The sequence below is a fragment of the Physeter macrocephalus genome, chromosome 12 (genome assembly GCF_002837175.3).
Source record: "Physeter macrocephalus isolate SW-GA chromosome 12, ASM283717v5, whole genome shotgun sequence".
Taxonomy (NCBI): domain Eukaryota; kingdom Metazoa; phylum Chordata; class Mammalia; order Artiodactyla; family Physeteridae; genus Physeter; species Physeter macrocephalus.
Genome location: NC_041225.1, coordinates 24,736,404 through 24,761,021, shown reverse-complemented (window position 1 = coordinate 24,761,021; position 24,618 = coordinate 24,736,404). Strand labels below are relative to the sequence as shown.

The 24,618-nt window shown below is 46.2% G+C and overlaps 2 protein-coding genes across 9 annotated transcripts in view; one reads left to right on the top strand and one right to left on the bottom strand.

Moving 5' to 3' along the window:
- Positions 1-23,394, bottom strand: part of SEPTIN10 (septin 10) — a 58,395-nt gene extending 35,001 nt beyond the window's left edge. For 3 of the 8 annotated variants that reach the window (XM_024116574.3, XM_028497158.2, XM_028497159.2), the window contains exons 1-2: positions 23,278-23,392; positions 3,023-3,091 (exon numbers count right to left, since the gene is read on the bottom strand). In XM_024116574.3, the coding sequence (XP_023972342.1) occupies positions 3,023-3,091; positions 23,278-23,304 (96 nt within the window). In that variant the 5' untranslated portion in view covers positions 23,305-23,392. Of the gene's footprint in view, positions 1-3,022; positions 3,092-17,016; positions 17,225-18,032; positions 18,105-23,277 lie in introns of those variants that run through there. The other 5 variants (XM_007119276.4, XM_024116576.3, XM_024116575.3 and 2 more) reach the window with 5 other exon arrangements.
- A 784-nt stretch (positions 23,395-24,178) lies between these two features.
- Positions 24,179-24,618, top strand: part of SOWAHC (sosondowah ankyrin repeat domain family member C) — a 4,747-nt gene continuing 4,307 nt past the window's right edge. The window contains exon 1 of the mRNA XM_024116601.3: positions 24,179-24,496. Coding sequence (XP_023972369.1) covers positions 24,269-24,496 — 228 coding nt within the window. The 5' untranslated portion in view covers positions 24,179-24,268. The remainder of the gene's footprint in view (positions 24,497-24,618) is intronic.

Genomic DNA, 24,618 nt, shown 5'->3' with positions numbered 1-24,618 from the left:
GAACTGGGCGGTGGGAGTGACATGTACACACTAATATGTATCAAATGGATAACTACTAAGAACCTGCTGTGTAAAAAATAATATAAAATTCAAAAAAAAAAACGTAAAGAAAAAGAAGAAAACACATGGCCAGTTGGTAGACTTAAACCAGCTGCGTCTATAATTAAACAGAAGTGGTCTAAGCCAGCTGTCCAACAGCACCTTCCATGACAATGCTGAGCTGCCAGCAGGAGCCACCAGCCACGTGCAGACACTGAGCACCTGCACGCGACGCAGGCACCCGAGGAAGGAACTTTTAAATTTTATTTAATTTTAACTAATTTAAATTTAAATAGCCACGTGTGGCTAGTGGCCACCATACGAGACAGTGTAGGTCTAAACTTCTCAATTAAAAGGAAATTGTCAGACTGGATAAAAGAGCAAGACCCAAATATATGCTGTCAGTACAGTAACCGACACGCTGATGGTAAAATTCATATGGGAAGGCAGAAGACTTAGAACAGCTAGAATGATTGTACAAAAGAACAAGCTGAAGGACTTACGGTACCTAATCTGAGGCTACAATCACCAAGGAGTGTGGTATTGTGACAATCTATTATTTACCTATTTGTCTACTTAATCAAAATTAAAAACTTAGAGTCATCAAGGAATATGCAAGTCACAGACTGGGAGAAAATAGTTTATATATGACAAAGCACTTGTATTCAGAATACATAAAGAATTTTGTAAGATTCAATAACAAGACAACCCACTTTTTAAAAAAAAGGGTAAAGCACTTGGACACTTCACAAAAAAGATAACAAAATAGCCAATGAGCAAATGAAAGAGTGCTCAACATTATTAATAGTTATCAGGAAAATGTGAAGCACAACTACAATAAGATACCCCTGAACAGCCACTAAAATGGCAAAAATTTTAAAGGCTGATAACATCAAGTGTTGGAGATGATGAACAAAAATGGGAACTCTAAAAAGTTCGCTGCTGCAAATGCAAAATGGCACAGCCGCTCTGGAAGGCAGGCAGTGGTTTCTTATAAAGTTAAATACACGTAACTGCACAGCCAAAAAACCCCACTTGCCAGCACCCAAAATAAAGAGCACCCATCCACACAAGGACTGACGCACGGATGGTCGTAGCAGCTTTCCTCCAAACAGTCAGAAGTGGCAAGAAACAAGCAAAGGTCCGACAACTGGCAAATGGATAAACAAGTTGTAGTGAATCCACGCGATGGAATCCTGAACGACTGACACATTCCACACGCGGAGAAATCTCAAATGCTAAGTATCTAAACAGTGATTTATTCACTGTGATTTGAGTTTCAAGAAGAAAAAATCTTTTCATATATTCTCATATATGTATGAATATGGATGAAGAGGTCAGAGGGTAGTGAGAGACTATTGGGAGTGGACCTGGAGGTGTAGGTGAGAAAGACGAGCTTGTCACTGTATATGGTGGGCGAGTTCCCACGAGGACCCCAAGACGGCCGGCACCGGGTGTACCCACACCTTCTGGTTATTCAAACACTAATCTAGGTGCTGCGGTGAAGGGGTTTTACAGGTGTCATTAAGGTCCCAAATCAGTTAACCTTAGAAAGGGAGATTATCCACGGTGGACCCTTAAATCCGGACAGAGGACTTCCGAGTGGAAGGGTTTTGAAGCATGAAGGGGCCTTGCCTTTCCAGTTCCCCTTGCTGTATGGGTCGCAAGGACCTAAGAATGATCTCCAGAAGCTGGCAGCAACCGGCCAGCAAAGAACAGAACTCTGCCGACAACCTGGAAGAGTCAGGGGTGGGTGTGGGGGTGGGGTGCGGTCCCAGCTGGGAACCAGCAGCCGACCTCCTGCACGTGAGGCCTGGGTGGAGAAGCCAGGGGAGCCAGCGTGGCTCTCCCGACCCGCAGGCTGGGCGCTAATCAACAGCTGCTGTTTTAAGCAACTCAGTCCGTGCCATTTGTTACGGAGCAACAGAAAACTAGTCCACGAACGAGTTGTGCCCTTCGAGTCCCTGTTACCAGGTAAGCCTGTTATCTCTGTGATTTAAAAAGGAGAGAGAATGAAGAAACACACTATGCTTCCCAGCTGGCCGTGAGAGCGTTCAAGAGAATTAGAACAGTACTTGTTAGAGTTTCTATCGGAAGCACAAAAGTTGAACTAAATGGCCTATAGAATCCCTCCTGGTTCTGAAACATGTGATTTTAATGTCATGGAAATAAAAGAAGCTTTTCAAAAATGTGGGAGTGGTCAGCATCATTTAATGAAGAAGAGGGGCTGGAGAAAATGAGGACTAAGCAGTGAGCACTCAGTGCATCAATCACTAAACAATTACAGTAGTTTCAGCAAAGCAACGTGTTAGAAGGCAGATTAAGAGTAATTCAGAGTCTGCGAGGTGATAAAATAAAGATGGAACAGACTACAATTACCGATGAGAGAAGAGCGATAAAATGACGGCAGCTCGGTGGCCAGATGACCAAGCTTCGGAAGTGGGGGGGCCCCAGCACATGTGGGGAGGCAGAGGCTGCCGGAGCACGGAGCTAAAGGAAAGGGATCTCGTGACCCGTGCTCACGGTTACAGTTTTCTCTTTGAAAACACTGACAACTCACCTCGTTCACCAAATTAAATTTACTCCCTCTTTCTAAATATAACTTTTAATACAAATTACCCAAACGCACCCCTCCCGTGCAGGCACTCAGAAGGCCCTCAGAAGCACTACGGTCTGACCGGGCCGTCCGTGGCGCCCACCCTGTCATCACCAGGGTCTGCGAGGACGCCCGCTGCAGCAGTGCCAGGCTCCCCGCCTGCCGTGCCAGAGCTGGAACCTGCGTCTGCTTGACGTCGGGCGGGTACAGACGCTGCGGACAGTCGACGGTGACGCACTTCGTCACTGATTTTTAACTTGCATCAACATAACAGTTAATTCATATCCAAGGTAAGTGCCAACAAAAGTCTGTCAGGTCTCTCACTAGTTATTCTGAAACCAGAGGCCTCCGGAGTACAAGGTGGGTCTACTTAAAAGATATACTCACTTTTTCTTCATTGTCAAATACTTGTGGGGACATATGAGCTGTTTTTGTTGCCATGTGAGACTGAAAGAGCTGAAAAAGAAAACACAGATATTACTCCAAAAAAACCTATATCTAAGTAATGTACTTACATTAAAAAGGAATTCCAATATTGTCATTATCACCAAGCTTTGACTTATAATCTATACAAGAGACTCATGTTTAAAACTGTGGTTTTCTTGCTGGAAGGATATCTGCACAGGTAAGTAATATGTGATAGCCAACACATGATACACATTATTGCACTTACACCCGCACACACAAAAATGTAAAAATTATCATGTATAGAACCCCTACCACATGCCCATCACCATGCCAGCTCACGGAGTACGTGCTCTTATTTGATCCTCAGGACAGATCTGAGCTACGCTGTACATTACCACTCCACAGCCTGCACGAGAAAATTAGGATTCTGAAAGGTTAAGTAACTCACCCTAAACCATACAAGCCACTAAGCGGTAGGCACAGGTCTACTCTGACTGCAAAGCTGGTGTTCGTTCTACTGTACCAAGTGTAGACCAAGTACTCAGTCACCTGTATGCAGGGAGTGGGGAAGACAGTACCAGAGAAGCTGTGGGAATTTAATTTCCTAGCAACCGCCTCAAGGGCACTGCCGCCCTACTCTGGAGGGCAGTGCCAGGCACAGAGGAAACGTGGCCTTTTTAAAAAGTAACAGGAACATGGATGTAGTAAGAAAAAACGCAAACGGTGCCAATGAGAACACAGAGCAGAATAAGTACGTTCCCTTCCTCCCCTGATTCCCTGCAACCTCGGCAGTGCTCTCCCCAGAGGCCACCTCCTGGGGGTAGAGGATGTGCGTGGTGGGAACGTGCAGCCTCTTTGGCTCACAGACATGGCACATAACCCATGCTCTGCAGCGGGTGTTTCCTTTCCACTTAATCTATGGAGGGGGGACCTCCCTGGTGGCGCAGTGGTTAAGAATCCTGCAGCCAACGCAGGGGACATGGGTTCAAGCCCTGGTCTGGGAAGATCCCACATGCCGCGGAGCACCTAAGCCCGTGCGCCACAACTACTGAGCCTGCGCTCTAGAGCCTGCGAGCCACAACTACTGAGCCCATGGGCCTAGAGCCCGTGCTCTGCAACGAGAAGCCACCACAATGAGAAGCCTGCGCGCCGCAACTAGAGAAAGCCTGCGCGCAGCAATGAAGACCCAACGCAGCCAAAAATAAATAAATCTGTGACTGTTTAATAAACAAATAAACAAACAAACAAATAAATAAATAATGAACACTCCCTCTTAAAAAAAAAAAACCTCTCTGGTGCAGACTGTTTCTGCAGAACTGAGCTGCCTCACTCCCTCTACAGGACAGCGCTCTGTTCTGTAAACTACACAACATGCAGATGCACTGTCTTTAACTACAGTGAACTACGCTGCAGTGAACAGCTTGGCCCACACATGGGACGGGGGACTGGATCCTGCAGCAAGGGAGGGGCGTGTCTGGCGTCTCGAGCCGCCCCTCCCCCACCCTGGGCTGTGAACGCAATGCCACACGGACACACGGGGCATGTCGGGACTGCGTTCTACACAACGCTAACGACCCCCTTCCTCTGGTACTTTCTGGGTAATGTACGCTTTTGAAGTCTGGCCCTGGGACTTAACATGTAGCGAGTCCAAACCCTGAGCGGCCAACTGAGTGCACTGTGGCGACAGGTGGCTCTGGCCAGTGGGAAGAGGCCCCGCATGAGAGCACAGCCGAGGCTCGGGATGAACGCACAAGCACTGGCTGTGTTTTTACCATTTAAAAAGTGAAAAGCACGTAATGATACGAAGCCCACCAGAACTGGCCTAGTGTGGTTTTAACTGTACACACACCTCCCTGACTCCCCCCAGCCCCTGTCACGGTGTGTCACACGAGCCAGAGAGCACATCCCCGCCCTGAGCCAGCACAGAAGAGCGAGAGCACTGGGAAAAGAGAGCAGCGGTCACAGCCACGCGCACAAAGAGGAAAGCCAGTGACCCTGCGCTGGGCCAAGAGACGGCCAAGCATCAGGCGAGGTGAGGCGGCATAAGGTGGGAAGACCCCTGAGCCCCGGAAGGGAGGCCGGATTTCTTATCTGGATAAAGTGAGCTGTGAGGGAAAGTTTGCTGTAAACACAACGCTCATCGTCTCTAGCTGCGAAGTTACGAGAGGCGAGAAGCCGAGCAGGGGCAGACGAGTTGCGGGCTGAGGCCTGGAGTGTCCGCCTGGGCTGGGACCGGCTGTCGGGACCCAGGCGCCCCCGAAGCTCCGGCTCAGGGCCCCGCGCAGGCCCGGAGGGAAAGCGAGCAGAGCCTTCGCGCGGCCATCCGCTGCCGCCGGGATGGGGGCGGGTGCCGCCACGTCTAACTGAACTTCAACTACAGAACTCTAATGAAAATTAATCTTTAAGAAACTACACTAAGAAAGTAGTTTTGGGGTTTTAATATAATGGAGAGCATATCGAAATTTTTGTGAAATGCTGCTTAGGAAGCCGTTTCATTGATGTGTAAAATTTGCTTAGAAAAAATGAGATAGGGTTTGTACTCCTTTATGATTAAACTTTAAACTTTGCCTAATAAAACCAAGGTTACACTTCTGTCATTTATGTAAGTTCATATCAGATATCCACTTTTGTTTATTCATTTCCTGTGTTTCTGAACACCTGCCAAAAAGCTTACTTAAAATCTCTGTGGATAAATATTTTGATCGGGAAGTAAAAATGAGTCACATAAAAGTATTATAAATAGTTGTTTTTAGTATTTTCCACTGGTACTACCTGACTAGTCAAATTTCCAAAACACATTTTAGAATGAAAACAGTTTTTAATAAATTAACAAGACATTATTGAAGGTAAAATAACAAAGGGACAAGAGTTGACCCAGTCCCTCTAGTGGCAAACACTAAATTTTAAAAAAATCTGGACGTGGAATTCTAGTCTGCTCCACCACTGACTAGCTTCTTAGCAAATCCTATGCTGGGAACTGGGTCTCAGGAGGAAAAGACACGGCCCTTGATCTTAAGAACTTAGAGAGAAAACAAGCTCATCATAGGCAGTCAAATCTCATTCCAAGGCACCAGGGAAACTAACAAAATCACCATCTACATTTGACGACAGTCAGCAGCTTTTATTTTAAATACAAGCATACGTCATACATACACAAACACACATGTATTTAAATCTCTACACCTACATCCTAGAAAGAAAAACTTTATACAGTACTTTTAACTCCTGGCAAAGTCTAACACATTCTTTAAAAGTTGTTGTATATAACGAATCACAGAAAAAATGCCAGAACATTTTGGGGAAGATCAGGTTCTCCACCTTCTTCAAAATATCAGTTTGGGGAGTATGGGCAACGCAACAGAGGCTGCACACCATCTGTCCTGGGGTCCCTTGGAGACAGGTGGTAGGTGACCTTTTTCCTGCCGGTCAGTTATGGGGAAAATTCGGTGGTTCTTTCACAACGGGACCCTAGATTTCCTGACGACTCTTCTGACCCTCCTGGAAACAGTCCTGTAATGCCTCATCACCCCTCTAGGCACAACAATGAGCTTTGGAGGAACAGAATTATGACTTGGGTTACAATAGCTTCGTTTTAACTTCACTTTCCCACAGTTTGTATCTTTGTAAAGCTAATCCAAGAGATAGAAGCACAGTTTTCAAATTGTCCTCTGGTACTGCTTGGAGTTCTTTAGGCCAAAAAAAAAAAAAAAAAAAAGTAAGAGAGAAGAGCAGAGAGGTCAAAATAGTTATCTGGGCCTATTTTATGGGTTTCAAGAGATCCGCATTCTTTGGCTTAAAACAATATTTTGAAAGATTCCACAGATGCATTATTTAAAATCATTTTATAAAATCTTCAGCTTAAGTAAACTTTCAAAATAAAGTTAATAGGGCTTCCCTGGTGGCGCAGTGGTTGAGAGTCCGCCTGCCGATGCAGGGGACACGGGTTCGTACCCCGGTCCGGGAATGGGCCCGTGAGCCATGGCCGCTGAGCCTGCGCGTCCGGAGCCTGTGCTCCGCAACGGGAGAGGCCACAACAGTGAGAGGCCCGCGTACCACAAAAAAAAATAATAATAATAAAAAATAAAGTTAATATACTCATCTAAAATTTTCCTAAAAACAAGTGGTAAAATTACCTTATTCAAATTATACAGAAGTTGATTCTGGAAGTGGATACTAATTACAACCAGGGAAAAAAAGAAACAATCCAATTGAATCAATAAGACTGGGCACTGTCACGAGAAGCAACATGCTGGCCTCCTGTCCCTCCAAGACAGTCCTGGTCGAGGGCAGCTTAGGGTAGGCCACGTTCCATCAAAATATCACTTCAATTTTACCACCATCTCCAATAAACATAGAAGTTAAAGGGTAACTACAAAGTCTCATATGCAGCCTCAAAAGATCATCAAGATGGGAAAATTCTTGATAGTAATTCATATGAAAAAGAGTTACGGATTTTAAGCTCAAAAAAAACCCTTACAGTAATGTGTATGTAGCCGCTTCAGATACAAATGCAATCTTATTTTGAAATTACTTTCCCCCACTTAATTAGAAAAGGAGTATTTTATGTTTATTACAGGAAAAAAAAACACCCTTTCTAATTGTGTCACTTTAGTAACACTACCATGAACACTCCTCCGTAGCAGCCCAACGGTGTGCCCCGCAGATGTCCCTCCAACAAGAACTGCGCTCTGGCTACACAGGATGCAATGAGCTGATGCCCTCCAGCAGCTGGGCCTGCAGGACTGGACCCACTCCACGCCTTCCCAGGCAGCCCTAGCCGAGGCCTGAGCTCAGTGCGGTGTCAGGACCTGGGCTCTTCTGCCCCGCGCAGGCTGCCCTGGCAGGCAGTGGGCTGGCCCAGACTCTGCTGGATCCGCATGGCCTCTGAGGGTCTCTGTGTGGATTCTGCTTCCTCCCCTTTCTCCTCCAGGGCGTTACCCCACCCCCCGCCCCGCCCCGCCCCGCCCCATGGCCCCCCCCAGTCAATCTCTAACACTCCTGGCTCTTCCTTGAGGACCCCACACATACCTGTACAACCAAGGATCACTGATAAGTTTTCTCACAAGAAATCCCAAGACTGTAATTACTGGTCAGAGGTATAAACATATTGCCAAACTACTTACATTTCCAAAATCAGTATAAAAATAAAGTATCATTTGATTATAGAGTCATCAGTACAGGTGTTAACAATTTTTAAGTGTCAATCTGTTATGCAAAAACTGAAATCTTAACTTGATTTCTGGTATTCTGAACATTTTTTTTCAGGTTACTGGCCTAAAAAGTACATAGTATATTTTCATTCATCACCAGTTCACGTTTTCCCATTTGCCTATTAGGGTATTCCTTTTTTGTTTCTTATTAACGAGAGCTGTTGGATGTAGCTCCATGCTTGTCATGTGTATTACAAATGTCTTTTCTGGACTTGTCACTGATCTTCTCGGTTTCCATAGAGCTCAGTCTATCAGTCTTTTCTATTATGGGTTCTTCCTTAAATGTAAAGCTTAGAAAATCTTTCCACACTCCACATTTTTTAAAAACATGAATCTCAATTTCTTCCGAGTTCTCTTAGGGCTTCATGTCTTATACGGAAGTTTTTAAGCCTTCTAAAAATTACTTTCTAGCTCTGTGTGAGGTACTTTTCCCCAATGCTGTTGGCCTGTTGCAGCATCAGGGGCCAGCAAGCATATTCAAACTTCTATAGTCTGTCTCATGGAGATGAATCTCCCAAGGGAAAAAGCAGGACCCGTGAATGAACTAGAGAGGCTGACCTGACACAACAAAGAGATACTTCTGAAGGTCTCAAGGTGTCTAACAAGAAGGGATGGGCTGCCCGGGAAGGATTCAGCTGCTGACCTGGGCAAACTGTGGCGCCAGTTCCTGCTCTGATCTTCTAAGATCGCTTTCAACTCAGAATGTATGACCTGTGAGCAAGCAATGGGGAAAAGTATGTGATGTGATGGAGAGTGAAGGATGAGTCATGGGCAACTGCAAGTACAGACAAGGGGGATTAAGGAAAGACACAACACAACCACACCTAGTTGATATGGAAAGGCTTATTTAAATGAAAAGTAGATGGTTTGCATTCCAGGGAGAGGAATTATGTCCCAGGCAGGCTAGGTGACAAGCCAATCAAAGTTGAGAAGTCAATTACTTAGGACAGGGGAAGGCAGAAGAACTCGTTTAAAGGACTTAAAATTGACAAGGAACATTTGGGGAAGAAAAGAAAACTGGGGAAGAAGTGGGAAGTCTATCAATATACATTGCTTTTCGTTTATTCCACAAATATACACAGTATTTACTAAAAGACCTACATTTTCAGGACCCCAGGCATTGAGGCTCAAAGGTGAATAAGTCATATCTTTGCGGGTTGAATTTGAGCACAGGCAGGAGACATGCATCCAACTATGGACAGGGCACAGGAGTGGCTCACGGTGAAATGACCCCCGCACGGTTAGAGATGGCACTGCCAAGAAAAGGCTTGAGCTGAGCCTTGAGGGAGAAACAGGAATTTTCCTAGCAAAGGAGAAAAGGACGTAAAGGAGTCAATGTGTGCAAAAGCATGAGTGCACCCCTGGCGTGGCTGGAAGCTGCTGTAAGTGCAGTGTAACCTAAGGCGGCTTCAGTTTCAGAAGGCAGCAGGGGCGGGACATTCCCTCAGCCTCCCAGGGAGGCCAGGAGCACCTCCACGCCTTTCAGACAGAGGTAAACTGATAGGCCCCAGTGCTGAGCAGGAAAGAAAATTTGAGTTTAAGGTTCCTACAGGCGCCGGATCCCTCAAGGAGCTTCCACCTAATCACCGGAATCTTTAGTCAAGTGTAAAATAAATCTAGGGTAATTTTTACAGGGTTATTAAAAACAAATACAGTGGTAGTTCCCATTTCTCTTAAAGTGTCCCCTGATTCCATAAGACTTGTACTCTTCCACATAGATAAGAGCACTAAAAATCCAGCCCAACTCACTAAGCCAGTCAGGTTTACTTTTCAGACAGAACACAGTTAATACTATACTAGTTAGTACTGTATTACTAGTAACAGTTTAGAAGTTATTATCCCATTTTTGTAAGTCAGAAAAAGATAAATCTTCAAAAGGAAGGATAAAGTTGCATATACTAAGAGTCTATACTGAAATATTGGCTACAGGGAATATTTTTACAAAGATTAGAAGCAATAATTATGAAAATTAAGAGAAATTATATGTGATATTAACTGGCAAAAAAGAATATAAGATTTTGTTGACACCATGGTTACAAGTAAAAATTATTTATACATATGAGCGAGCATGTAAAGAGTCTGATTCTAAAGGGAGGAGAATAAATATTTCCTTTTCTTCTTGATATCCATTAATATGATCACTTATGTGAATTTAACAAAGAATAACGTAGAAAAAAGAATATGTCTTCCTCAAATATCTATAAAAATGCATTTATTTAACAGGTATGAATTGAGTGGCTCCTATATTCCAGGAACTGTCCGAGGCCCTGGGGCTGAATAACTTAATAAAATAGAAGAAAAAACATTAAGTCATTATGGAGCTTCCATTCCAGTTGGGGGAAGAAAGGCAAAAATCAAAGTGAAACACAAGCTATGACGTGATAACAGAGAATAATAAATGCAGCACAGAACAATAAGGCAGCCAAGGGGGATGGGGATAGCAAGTGAGGAGGAGGCATGGGTCAGGGGTGCCGTTCTGAACAGGGTGGTTCCAGGGAAGACGGCAGTTCAGCGAAGACCGGAGGAGCACAGGAAGCAGAGCAGGTGAAGGGGCACCTGGAGGAAGAGCATTCCTGGCAGAGGGAATGGACACCTGCAAAGATGTGGCAGCTGTGTGTGCTCTTGGGTTCCCGGAACAGCAAGCAGGCGAAGCAGCAGAGGGAGAGAGAGGCAGAGAGGTGCCGGACCTCGCGGCGTTCCCATGGCGTACTGAAGAACTTGGCTTTGAAGGGCTTTTAGCATAAAGGGACGTGAGTTATCTTTGTAGTAAAAGATTCATTACAGCTACCGTGTTGAGGGGACACTGAAGGATGGCAAGGCGGAAGCAAGGAGACAAGGTGCAAGGCTACTGCATTCACCCCTGGCAGTCTGTCAGCGGTGGAAGAGGTGAGATGTGGGCACCTTCTGGATCCGCCTCGACAGCAGAGCCAGTGGAACTTGCCGAAGGCTCCGTGTGGAACGTGGAGCGGTGTGGAGAACGGTTCCAAAGTTCTGGGCTTGAACAACGGGGAGGAGGGAGCTTCCCTTCCTGGAACTGGGAAGACTGCAGAAGGAGGGGTCAGGGAAGGCGGCTCTCCTTGCAACTGGAGATGCCTGCTGGACACCCAAGTGAAGGTCCTGAGTAGGCAGCAGCGTGCTCAAGTGGACAGAGCAGAGATACCCGGAGTGGAGGTAACAACTGTGATGTCATCCATACACGGCAAGTCCTCAGCGCTGTGGGACGAGGTGAGTGACCCTGGGAGTGAAGGTGCTTAGAAAAGAGAGGGCTCCCAGAACTGAGCCCTGGGGGACTCCGACACTTCAAGTTTGGGGCTCTGGGAGTAATCAGTCCAACTGACTGAGAAGGAACAGTCAAAGAGGGTGAAAGCAATCCGGAGAGGTATGGAGTCCTGGAAGAAAGCGCTGGAAGAGAACGAGTACCACTCCCATTCCTTGACCGACCGTGTGCGGCTGCTTTCAGGACACAGTGTACACAGAGACCGCATGGCTCACAAAGCCAAAAATGTTTACTATTTGACCCATTAAAGAAAATGTTTGCCAACCTTCGACCTAGAAGGATGAGACGGTGAATGAACGCGGAACACGCGGTACCGCTGTCGGCAGCATCAAGGCCTCTTGAGCCGAGTGGGCACGACGAGAAGGCAGAGCACTCAGCACGACGCTCCTCCATCGCATTCAGCTGCGAGGACGCAGGAGCGGAGGCCGGCACCGCCTGACCGCAGGCGGCGTGGGTTTGCCGGGAGAGAATGATGAGGCGAGAGAGGCGGCTGAGACGTGCCACGAAGGGACGAGAGGGCGTGGAGGATGTGAGGGGAAGGGGAAGGCGGCGGGATCGGAGAACCGGGGGACCGGGAGCCCCTGGTGGAGTGAGCAGGAAGAGGGCAGGTGTGGTCAGACTGAGATCTCAGGGGCGCCCTTGTGGATGGCGACAAGATCAAGGTGCTGCCCGCTAGAAGGCGAGGCTAAAGTAGGGTGGAGAGCAGGACACTGAAGGACAGGGGGCGGGAGGCTGAAATCGGCCGCGACCACACAGGTCACTCGCTGGAGATCCATCAGGCCCTGCGGCAGGAGGCGTTTCAGAGGTGGCTGAACAGAGGCGGTGAGCATACAGTATGCCAGCCCCGTGAGAGTCAAAGCCCGGAACTTTCCAGGATGAGAGCGAATGATGGGGAGTGGCGACCACCGCCGCTCGGGGCTCTGTGCTGCCAGGTGTCCGTGAGCCACAGGAAGCTTCCACACACAGCCCCCCGCCGCCGGTCCCCTCCGCCCGACGGCCCCCACAGAGGCTCCTCCTCTCCAGTCAAGGAGCTTCTGTCTGCAGAAGGCAAAGATTTCCTAGCTACAATACCAAAAGCATGACCCACAGAGAAAAATGATAAACTGAACCTAATAAACTAAAAAACTTCTGCTCTTCAAAACACACTGTTGAGAATGAAAAAACAAGACACATACTTGGATAAAAGATGTGTAAATCATTTATCTCATGAAGAACTTATGTCAGAAATATCTATGTATTTTTTAAAACTTGTACAACTCAAAAGACAATAACTCAATTTTAAAAAACGGGAAAATACTGGAACAGATGCTTCACCAAAGATGTAGGGATGGCAAATAAGCACATGACAAGAGGCTCAACATCATTAGCCATTAGACAAATGCAAATTAAAACACAAGGTATCACTACATACCCATCAGAATGGCTTAAAAAAAACAACTGACTATCTGGCAAGGATGCAGAACCATTGTTAGTGGGAATGCAAATTTTGGCACAAACATTTTGAGAAACAGTTTGGCAGTTTATAAGGTTAAAACACACTTACCGGGCGTCCCTGGTGGCACAGTGGTTAAGAATCCGCCTGCCAATGCAGGGGATACGGGTTCGATCCCTGGTCCAGGAAGATCCCACATGCCACGGAGCAACTACGCCCGTGCGCCACAACTACTGAGCCTGCGCTCTAGAGCCCTCGAGCCACAACTACTGAGCCCGCACACCTAGAGCCCTTGTGCTCCGCAACAAGAGAAGCCACTGCAGCGAGAAGCCCACGCACCGCAATGAAGAGCAGCCCCCGCTCACCGCAACTAGAGAAAGCCCACGCACAGCAACGAAGACCCAACGCAGCCAAAAAAAAAAAAAAACACATTTATCATACTCAGCAATCCTACTCCTAGATATCAACCCCAGTACAATGAAAACTATTATTCAAATAAAAACCTGTATGTGAATGTATGTATGTAGTAACTTTATTAAAAACTGGAAACAGCACAACTGTTCTTCAACTGGAAAATGGATGAACAAACTAAACTGTGGCCCATCCACACAACAGAATAGCACTTGGCAATAGAGGGACATGAGCAACGTGATGGATGAATCTCACAGGCACTGCTCTTAGCTCAAGAAGCCAGCTCAAAGGCTATGAGAATCCCATACGCATGATGCTCTGGCAAAGGCAAAGCAATAGGGGCAGCAAGCTGATAGAGACTAGGAGGAGGACTGCAAGAAGCACCAGGAACGTGGGGTGGAGGGTGCTGGGACAGTTCTCTATTTTTCATTGTGGTTGTGGCTACCTGACTGTATGTATTCATCAAAACTCATGAAACTTTCTACTAAAAAAGTAGATTTCACTGTGCATAAATTATAGCTTAATAAAAAAGTTAATTCTTAAAGATATAACAAAATTTTTAAAGTAAGTAATCAATACATGGGAAAGCAGTAGCTAACAAAAACAGAATATCTGAAGACAAACTAAATGATTTAGATGATACATGTATGATTATTTGTGAGAAGCAATAAAAAAGAAAATATTCAACAAAATATGCAAATATGCAATGAGAATAAAATAATGTCTCCAATTGTTCAAATTACAATTAAGTGTTAGGTTCTTTTGGCTCTCAGAGTCATGTGGAAACTGTAAATTATAATTCTTTTCCACACAACAGAATCTCTGTTACTATATGACAAGCAGCCTATCTTTTCCCAAAACAGAGAGCCCCTAGAAATTGTCTCAATGACCGAGGTCACAAGAGAGAAGGGTTAACATGACATCAGTGTAAATGTATGGCTTAAGAAGGCTGCTGGGGCTTCCCTGGTGGCACAGTGGTTAAGAATCCGCCTGCAAGTGCAGGGGACACAGGTTCGAGCCCTGGTCCGGGAAGATCCCACATGCCGCGGAGCAAATAAGCCCGTGTGCCACAACTACTGAGCCTGCGCTCTAGAGCCCGCGAGCCCACAACTACTGAGCCCGCGTGCCACAACTACTGAAGCCCGCGCGCCTGGAGCCCGTGCTCCGCAACAAGAGAAGCCACTGCAATGAGAAGCCTGTGCATCGCAACGAAGAGTAGCCCCCGCTCGCCGCAACTAGAGAAAGCCCGCACTCAGCAACGAAGACCCAATGCAACCAAAAATAAATAAATAAAAAATAAAAATAAATTTAAAAAAGAGGGCTGCAGGAGCTAACTGCTTATGGTGGCAAGAGATGCAAAGGTCAGGAGCCCTGAGCAACCGCCAGAGCTGTGTGCCAGGGCCCGGGCCAATGAGGCACCAGCGCAACAGGAGCAAAACAAGAGACAGTCTGTTAACAAATTTTGAGAGAGTTAACCCTCAACCCCCAAAACGGAGATAACAGTACTCGGCTCATGGAGTCGGGAGGAGAAATGTGATAATGCAAGTCAAGCACTTGCCCCAGTGAATGCACGTTAGCACGGGGAGCATTCAGTTACCCCAGTGGTGTCCCATACAAAAATATACCTTGAATACTTTAGTGTTTGCAAAGATCTTTAGAGATTACCAGACCACTAAAAAAGTAAAGATTCATCTAAAGAAGTTGAAAATAATGGTTAAAGTTTCCTTTAGTTTTTAAAAAATACACGTTAAAATTTAAAGCTATTTTTTTCATGATTGGCAAATACAACTGAAAGGCATCTCGTGATATTTTAAGATTGAGTATATAGGCTGAGTCTGAGATGAAGAATCTTTTTCCTGCCTAAAATATTACTTCTCTGCTAATCCATGGCCATCTCTTCCTTTAATACTAAGCTCAATATTGAGTTTTGGCAAAAAGGCCTCACTCTTTATATAAATTTAAAGCTAGTACAAATCACCATCTCACATATAGGTTGTATTTTCCAAAAGTTCATTTTAGTAAGCTTTTTGGATCTAGAATAGAGTTTCCATAGAAACAACATTACAGTTAAGGTCCTGAGTAGGTTCACAAATGCCTTATTTAACCCATAATGTACAGACGATTTACAGTCTTAGACTAAGTTTTCAAATCCAGCAGCAGACAAAGTACACCTGTTGCCCTATTCCTAGAAAAACTAACTCTACATCATGCATTCTCAATGGGGGTATCCCCCCACCACAAAGGTGGTAGAAATTGGTTCTTGGGGGACCAAAAAAAAAAAAAAAAATCAGTGGTTTGTGGACCTCCAAAGCTCAATCAACCCTACCTGAAAAAATTCTTTAGTACTGGATTCCTCTCATTAGGGAAAACTTAATTAATTGGATCAATTAATTTAATAAGACTAATTAAATGTTATTAATTAACTAAATTTGATTTAAATTTCATTTTTCTCCAGAAAGCGCAATAATGAAAAATGATAATTACCGCTCTAGACAAAGACTGAAACAGGCCACGTTTGCATGCAGCATTTCCCACCTTCCTCCGCAGCCCTCTCCACGCTGCCCTGCGCGCCAGTCTCTTCACCCAGGTTGGTCCTAAATCAACTGCCCACCTGTTTTCACTGCTAATGAAACTCCTTTCTCCGTTCCCGAGATCTCACCAGGGTTTAGGAAAGTGACCTCTGACTAACCTTCCCTAAGCTAGTTATACTTTCACAAGAGGAGACTTGGTGGGGACAACTCAATGCCTTTGTTTCTGAAGCCCTGAGTCACTGCCCTGCAGACTGAGCATACTAGCTACCAGTTTGCCAATGAGGACAATTTCCCACTTACACATACAGGACGGCCCCAGTTAACAACTCATCTTAAAACAAAGCTCCTTTATAACGAAGACATCTTTTAATGTTTGAAAATCATTCAAGCAATCCTGGCTTAATTAATAACGCAAAGTGACAGCCCAGTTAAAGAGTATACACTCAACTAAGCGAAAATATCACTGTGCACAACTTACATTTGTCCATGAAAAAACGAGTACAGAGCACTCACAAAACATTTATGGTATCCATCAATATACTCTCTACCTAGCATTTCATTACTTATGGCCTCTTCCTACACATATCAATCACACTGTCTAAGGAGAGCAAAAGGACTCCTCACTGTCTCCATAGACATGGTCTGAATAGAGGGCAGGATAACCTTGATCCGGTTCTTCAGAGGAGAGTGAAGGGAGACCAGAGAAGACGTCCCACGGTTCTTGCACCTCACCTTTGGTAAGCCCTGTGGTTGTGTGACACTAGGCTGCCTGAAGCTGGCTTGGAGGGGCCGGGGACCCCATCACCCCTGGCGGGAACCGGCAGGGCCAGCCCATCCTCCTGGTCCCCCCCCCCCATCTCAAACAGAAACTGCCTCTTCTCCTTTCCCCCAGCCTTAACTCCTTCTTATGCCTCACGATGCATGTTTTATTTTTTCAGCATATGTCATAATTTTAATACTTACTTCAGTTGTTTTACTCAGGTCTGACATCCCAGAACACAACCCTATTCCTCCTATATAATTTCTACTTCTGGTAATAAGCATTTCTGAAACACATCCTTTGTGAACTAAATGATTACCATGCAACCTCTACTAAACTGCCATATGCTTACATTTCCATCTGTTGGTTGTCTCAGGCCTAGATGTCAGAGTATTTAGGATTGTTTCAACAGGAAAAGATTCCGGATGGCCTTAAATGGAACACGGCTGAGACGGTGTATCTTTATCCCTCTCCCCTAACAGAGGTTCCACAGCCTCAGCCCTCCATGTTCATATGGCACAGCTGCCACTTCCGCTTACTTGCGTCTCCAAGCATCTTCCCTTGTAACACAAAGAAATGGGAGTGAAATTCTGACACCTAGGTTCATTTTCCTCCGCTTCATTTCTCCCAAAGGCTGCATTTCAAAAATCTTTCACATGCTCTGTTTGACTCCACCTTCCTTTTGTAGTCTCAATACCCGGTTCATTTTTTAAAATTTGTCCCAACAATTTAGTTATTCCATAATTTAAATTTTTCTAGTGTCAGAAAAAGCAGACTGAAAGAAATCTGAAAATTCTAGAATGTAGTCAATCATGGCTCCTGAGAGAATATGGTCACCATGTTTCTCAAAACAGATGTTCCAAACACATGGTCTAAAAGTATCCTGTCTTGGGGGCTTCCCTGGTGGCGCGGTGGTGGAGAGTCCGCCTGCCGATGCAGGGGACACGGGTTCGTGCCCTGGTCCGGGAAGATCCCACATGCCGCGGAGCGGCTGGGCCCGTGAGCCATGGCCGCTGAGCCTGCGCGTCCGGAGCCTGTGCTCCGCAACGGGAGAGGCCACAGCAGTGAGAGGCCCGCGTACCACAAAAAAAAAACCAAAAAACAAAAAACAAAAAAATAAATAAAAGTATCCTGTCCTTGGAAAGACAGCTGGCAGTGCTCCAGAAAACCCAGGGCTCAGAGCTTCCCTAAGCTGGTAAAGGTCTAACCACACACCTTCATTTGCCTCTGACAGGGAAAGCCTGCAGATAGCCAAAAGGGAGCCTGTACATCCCTGCGGCATTATTTAAATTAACCAAAACAAATGAGGAAAAAGAGGTCACCAAAACACAATTCTGGACAACTTTAAGATTAGCACACAAAGTTCACCTTTACAATGACCAGTTCTGGAACGAATCACATAGTGTAAGGAACCTTGAGTTCTATTGCATCTAAACTGCTTCAGCTAGATCCTCAGTGAAGAAATCTCTGGACTTTTTGAGAAATGCAAAGAAAGTAGTTAATTTCAAATAAGTGTAACTGCCAAATACAAAATTTCAAAGACAGGAAGAACACTCAAGCAAAATATGCATATTTACTAAAAGTAATAATAAAAAATTGTAAGCATACTAAATCATGATTGGTTTTAAAGGTATTTAAAATGGTAGTTTTTAATCTTGTGGTTTTGTTATTGAGACTGTGAGCTGCTTATTTCTGTGATCTTCAAATCAGTGGTAGACACAAATTGTAAAAGGTGTTAAGTAACATTTTAAAATAAAGCATCATCTAAATCAAACTTCCTCCCAGATATGATCAAAAGAAAGTGGAAAATTATTCTCATTGAAAAAGCTTTGAGAATCAGGTATTTTGTACTAGGAATACTTAAAATCTTAAGCAGAGAAAATTAATTTAGTATGGTTAAAAATAAAGGGCCAGGGACTTCCCTGGTGGCGCAGTGGTTAAGAATCCACTTGTCAATTCAGGGGACACGGGTTCGAGCCCTGGTCCGGGAAGATCCCACATGCCGCGCAGCAACTAAGCCCGTGAGCCAGAACTACTGAGCCTGTGCTCTAGAGCCTGCGAGCCACAACTACTGAACCCGCGCACCTACAGCCCGTGCTCCGCAAGAGAAGTCACCTCAATGAGAAGCCCGTGCACTGCAACAAAGAGTAGCCCCTGCTCGCTGCAACCAGAGAAAGCCCGCGTGCAGCAACAAAGACCCAACACAGCCAAAAATAAATAGATAGATAGATAGATAAAATAAAAAATAAAATAAAGGGCTAATAAATGTTCTTGAGAAGAGTAAGTCTATTCTGTAGTAAACTATAAAAATTTAAAACACCCTCTTCCTCCTTTCCCACACACCCAAATAAATAAATAAATAATCAATACAAACAGTTACAGTCTGGAACTGTGTTAGGATGAAAATCAGCCTGGAAATACCTCAAAGGCTTGGAGGAAGGTGGAGCCTCGTTAGAACATAAATGCAGACTAACAGCTCCTGGCTGCCCATAAGAATTTATAACTGATGTGTGTAACATTCAACAAGAATAAAATGATTCAAAGTGAACATACTTCCCATATAAAAAATATTCAACACCAGTCCTCAAAGACGTATAATCATGGCTACGGAGGATACAAAGAATATTACAGGTTGCTTTTCCTGAAGACAGATCATTTAATTGAGGGGGTGGGGGGGAAATGCAAGGTTCACTAAAATTTAATTGATGTGAAGAGTTAAGTAACAATACCAAACATAAGTTAGGAGGTGTTGCAAGGAAGCACATGACTAGTGGCAAACAAGCAGTAGGACAGACTGCCACAGGTTAAAGTGCTCTGGGAAAGCTTCAGAGAAGATGAGACAGGAACTCAGTCTTTCATTGTCTTATGATGATTACAGGACCTGGACCAGTGGGAAGGGATATCTCTCCAGATCAGAAACACTGAGGCAGTAATTAACTCCAGGACATAAAAGAGAAGAATTAAAAGTCACAACTTCAAGGTAGAAAGTAAAACAAACGAGGGAAGCTTCTAAGATACAAAAATTATCCTCACTGAATGATAACTGAAAAAGAAACATAAGAGTTCAAAAGTATAGCATCTGAAACAGGAAATGACAGAGGCAGATTGAAACTGAAAAGACCTGGACACCATTTAAAAGCTTTGGTAAGGATAGTCTGAAGAAGCGGAAAATTATGAGTGTGTTTCTCAAGAGACAGGAAAAGGTAGTCAAAGTCATTACAAGATCCATTATCAGAGTCAGCAATAAGTAACTATACAGTCAAGATCTCTTGAATCATAAAACTTATGCAATTACTAATGGGGGACATGTGGTGGAGACAGTGGCAGGCACAATATGGCCAAAAGCAGACCTCATCGTCACTAGCTGTGATTCCTTGAGCATGCACTAAACCTCCCTGCGTCTTTTTAATACAACCTTTGAAGGTCAGTTTCCATTTACAGTTATTACAAAATACTGGCTATACTCCCTGTGTTGTACAACATATCTTTGAGTCTTAATGTCCTCTAATATGAAAAAAAAAGTTCTGAAAATCTGAAGAGTTTCCAGTGAGATTTAACACAGAGCTCTTTAAAAACTAAAGGTAGAATGAAAATGAAAATACAACATACAAAAATCTGTGGAACACAGCTAAAGCCCTGCTGAGAGGGAAATTCATTAACACCATGTGCCTATATTAGAAAGGAGGAAAAGTCTCAAATCAGTGATCTAAGGTCTCCCCTCAAGAACTTAGAAAAAGAAGAGCAAAATAAACCAAAAGCAAGGAAGGGAAATAAAGTTAAGATCAGTAATCAGTTTATTAAAAATACAAAAATAATAGAGAAAAACCAATGAAACAAATAGTTCTTTGAAAAGATCAATGAAATTGACAAACTTCTAGCAAGACTGACAAAGAAAGGCAGAAGATGCAAGTTACCAATATCAGGAATGAAAAAGGGACTATCACTACAGACTGAAGAAATCAAAAGGATAAGGTAATATTATGAACAACTCTAGACACAGAAATTTGACAACTTGGAAGGAATGGATCACAAAACCACACACCATCACAACTCACCCAATGTGAAATAACATGAAGAGCCAGATAACTATTAAGGAATTTAAATTTGTAAGTTTAAAAGTCCCTCTCCGTAAACTAATATGTGGACTTAATGTAATATCTATCAAAATTCAGCAAAATTCTTTGTAGGTAGACAAGACTATTCTAAAATTTATAATGAAAGGCAAAGAAACTAGAATAGCCAAAACATTTTTTGAAATATAAGAATAAAGTGAGAAGAATCAGTCGACTCTATTTCAAGACTTATTTATATAGCTACAGGAATCAAGACTGCATGCTAACAGAGACCCCAGAAAGAGATCCACACAAACACGCTCAACTGATTTTTGACAAAAGTGCAAAAGCAATTCAAGAGAGGAAAGATAGCCTTTTCAACAAATGCTGGAGCATCCATAAGCCAAAAATGACCCTTGACCTAAGTCTTGTATCTTATACAAAAATTAACTCAAAATGGGTCACAGGTTTAGATGTAAAACAAACTGTAAAACTGTTAAGAAAAAAATAAGAGGAAAACCTTTGGTATTTTGAGTTAGGCAATGGATTCTTAGACTTGACACAAAGGTACAATCCATATGACGAAAAATTGATAAAATGGATGTTATCAAAACTTTAAAAAATGTTTGCTCTGCAAAAGATTCTTTAAGAGGATGAAAAAAAAAACACAAAGAATGAGAAAAAACATTTGCAAACCACATAGCAAGGACTGGTGTCTAGAATATATATTTTAAAAACCTCTAAAATCAGCAGTAAAAAAAAAAATCCAATTAGAAAATGGGCAAAAGAAATGGAGACATTTCACTGAAGAGAATATACAGATGGCAAACAAGCACATGAAAAGATGTTTAACATCACTAGCCATTAGAAAAATGCAAGTTAAGACCCCAATATATCATTACATACCCATCAGAAGGTCTAAATAAAAAAACAGGAGCACCAAGCGCTGGGGAGGATGTGGAGAAACTGATCTTGCATACATTGCTGATGGGAATGAAAAACGGTGCAGAAACTCTGGGAAACAGTTTGGCAGTTTCTTGTGAAATTAAACATGCAACTGTCATGTGAATCCCAGAGAACTGACGACTTACATCTTCCTCATGTTACATTACTAAAGCAGCTGTATTCATAACAGCCCAACACTGGAAACAACCTAGGTGTCCTTCAAACAACGTGTGGTATATCCACCCCCTGGAATACTACTCAGCAATTAAAAGGAACAAACTAATGATACTTGCGACACCTGAATGAACCTCCAGAGGACGCTGCTGAATGAAAAATATCCAATCCCCAAAGGTTACACACTGGGCGATCCCATTATATAACAGTCTCGAAATGACAAACTCATAGAAATCACAGACTGCAGTAGTTGCTAGGGGCTAAGGAGGAGGTGGAGTGGAAAGGAAGAGCTGTGGCTACAAAAGGGCAGCGAAGGGCCCTGGGGCGAAGGAGAGCTCTGTCCTCACACGGCAGAGTCAGTGTCCTGGGTGTGCTCTTCACTGTGGTTGGCAGCGTATTATTAAGGAAGACTGGGTAAAGGGTGCTGGGGAATTCTGCTACTTCTCACAGTTGCACAAGAATTTACAATTATCTCAAAAAGTTTAATTAAAGGTAAACTTATTGCAAAATAAGCACAGCAACTGACAAGAAATCCACCATCAATTAAATGATTAAACTCTCTCCAGCCCGAGTTTAATTCTGAAGACTGAACTTCACTCTGAACCAAAGAGTTTAAAACACATTTTCCTCACCCACACGTGCACACAAACACAGCAACGGTAACAAGGCAGTCCAGACAGGAAAGCTGAGACCTCCCTAACGACAGGACACAGAGGAAAGAGACCTGGGCTGAATCAGGACAAAAACCCTCCTCCACGCTCTATCAAACAAACTGGCTGTGTGACTTGGGAACATCACCCAACCTCTCAGGTCCCCACAAGCTAAACTTTTAATCTGGGAGACTGCTTAGACCAGCACTTTACAAACTTTTTGGTCTCAAGCCCCCGAAGAGCTTTTGTTTACAAGGATTACGACCACTGATATTTATAGTATCAGAAATTAAAACAAAATTTTCAAAAGGCAAGTGGTCCTTCCACAACGTATAGCGTCTGGAAAACTCCAAGGCACTCACAAGAGAATGAGAGTGAAAAGGGCAAGGAACAGCTTGGAATGGCCGAGGACACAACTGTGACCATCCCACGGCTTACTCTGAAATGAGATCAGTGCATAAAAGGGACTTGAAAGGTACAGAACACCGAACAAATCAGCCACATCAGTTCTTTTAACGGAAAAGGGCGCCAAGGCGGGAGAAAAAGGCTCCAATCCCAAGGAGGTCGATACTGGGTAAAATGGGGGGTTTCTGAAGGCCAGGGAGGCCGAGTCCAGTGGGCCAGCCCGCCACCGGCCCGCTCTCGCGCGTTCGGGACCGTTACAGAAACCGCCCCCGCTTCAGACAAAACTTCAGGGAAGACGGGAAGCCCCGCGAAGCCTCGGCCGCCGGGAGGGGCCGTGGCAGGAGGGCGGGGGTCCCGGGGAGCGGGGGAGGGGGATCGGGGACTCACCAGGTGCCGCACCACCTCGGAAGACATGGTCCGGGCGGGACTGGGCGGGCGGAGGGCCAGCTAGGCGGCTGCAGCCGGCCGAGTGGCGCGTCGGGCGGCGGAGGGGCGCTGGGGGCGGGACGGGACGGGGTGGGGGGCCGGCCGAGTGGCGCGTCGGGCGGCGGAGGGGCGCTGGGGGCGGGACGGGACGGGGTGGGGCGGGCGGGAGGGAGAAAGGGAGGAGCGGCGGAGAGGGGTCCGGCGGCCTCAGTGACGTGGAGGGCCGGGCGGGATGGCGCGGGGCGGGGTCCGGTCGGGAAGGGAGGGGAGCTGAAGGGAGGGGTCCCGCGGCCTCAGTGACGTGGGGGGCCGGGCGGGATAGCGCGGGGGACAGGGGTCCAAGAGGGAGGGGAGGGAGATGAGAGGAGGGGTCCAGCGGCCTCAGTGAGCTGGGGCGCGGGGCGGGCTGCGCGTCTCCACCGCGCCCAGATGCCGCGCGCGCGAAGCGGGCCTGTCTCAGGAGTGCCCGGACCTTTTAGAGAACGACCAGTTAGTGCCGGGGAAGGAATGGAGCACACTCGGGACGCGAGGAGAAAGACGCGCGGAAAAGCGGCCGCGGCTTTTCTGATCGCCAGGGCGGGGCTGGAGCACAGATTGCGGCCGGAGCGGGCGCCGGAAGTGGGCGGGGTCGGGGCGTGTCCCCAGGCAGGAGCTGCCATTGCGGACCGCTCACGGGCAGGAAGTGGGTGGAGCCAGGGCGTGTACTCCGGGGAGAGCACTGATTGCGGCCTGCGCGGGGACTGAAAGGGGGCGGGGCGGGGAGGGGCGGGGCCAGCGGGAGCCGTAGGGCGGCCAGTGCGAAGACCGGAAGTGGGCGTGTCCGTCCGGCGGGGGCGTGTCCGCGGGCGCGGCCGGGGGGGCGGTGGCGGCTAGTCAGGCCGCTGCGGCGCGCGAGGAGCCTGAGGAGGGGCCGGCCGAGTCGGTCAGGAGCCGGCCAGGTGCGCGGCAGCGGATGGAGGGTCCAGTGGAGTGCGGGGTCCGGGACCAGGCCGAGCTGGAGCAGCCCGTCGGCGGCGCCCTGGGCGGGACGCCCGACCAGCGCGCCCGCGGCCGCCTCAGGGAGCCGGGGCACTCGGCGGCAGACCCCGCCGACCCCTCCGACCTCGCGGACGACACCCCGAGCGCGCCCCCGGGGAGGCGGCCCCGCGGCGGCCCCGCGGAAGAGGGCGCGCGGCCCGAGGTGCCTGGCGATGCCCCGCGGCCCGGCCGCCCCGCGCCCCGGGAGGCGGCGGGCGGCTCCCCGCAGCTGCGGCGCGGCCCCGGGGGCGCGGGCGGCTCGGCGGCGGAGGAGCGGGGCGCGGG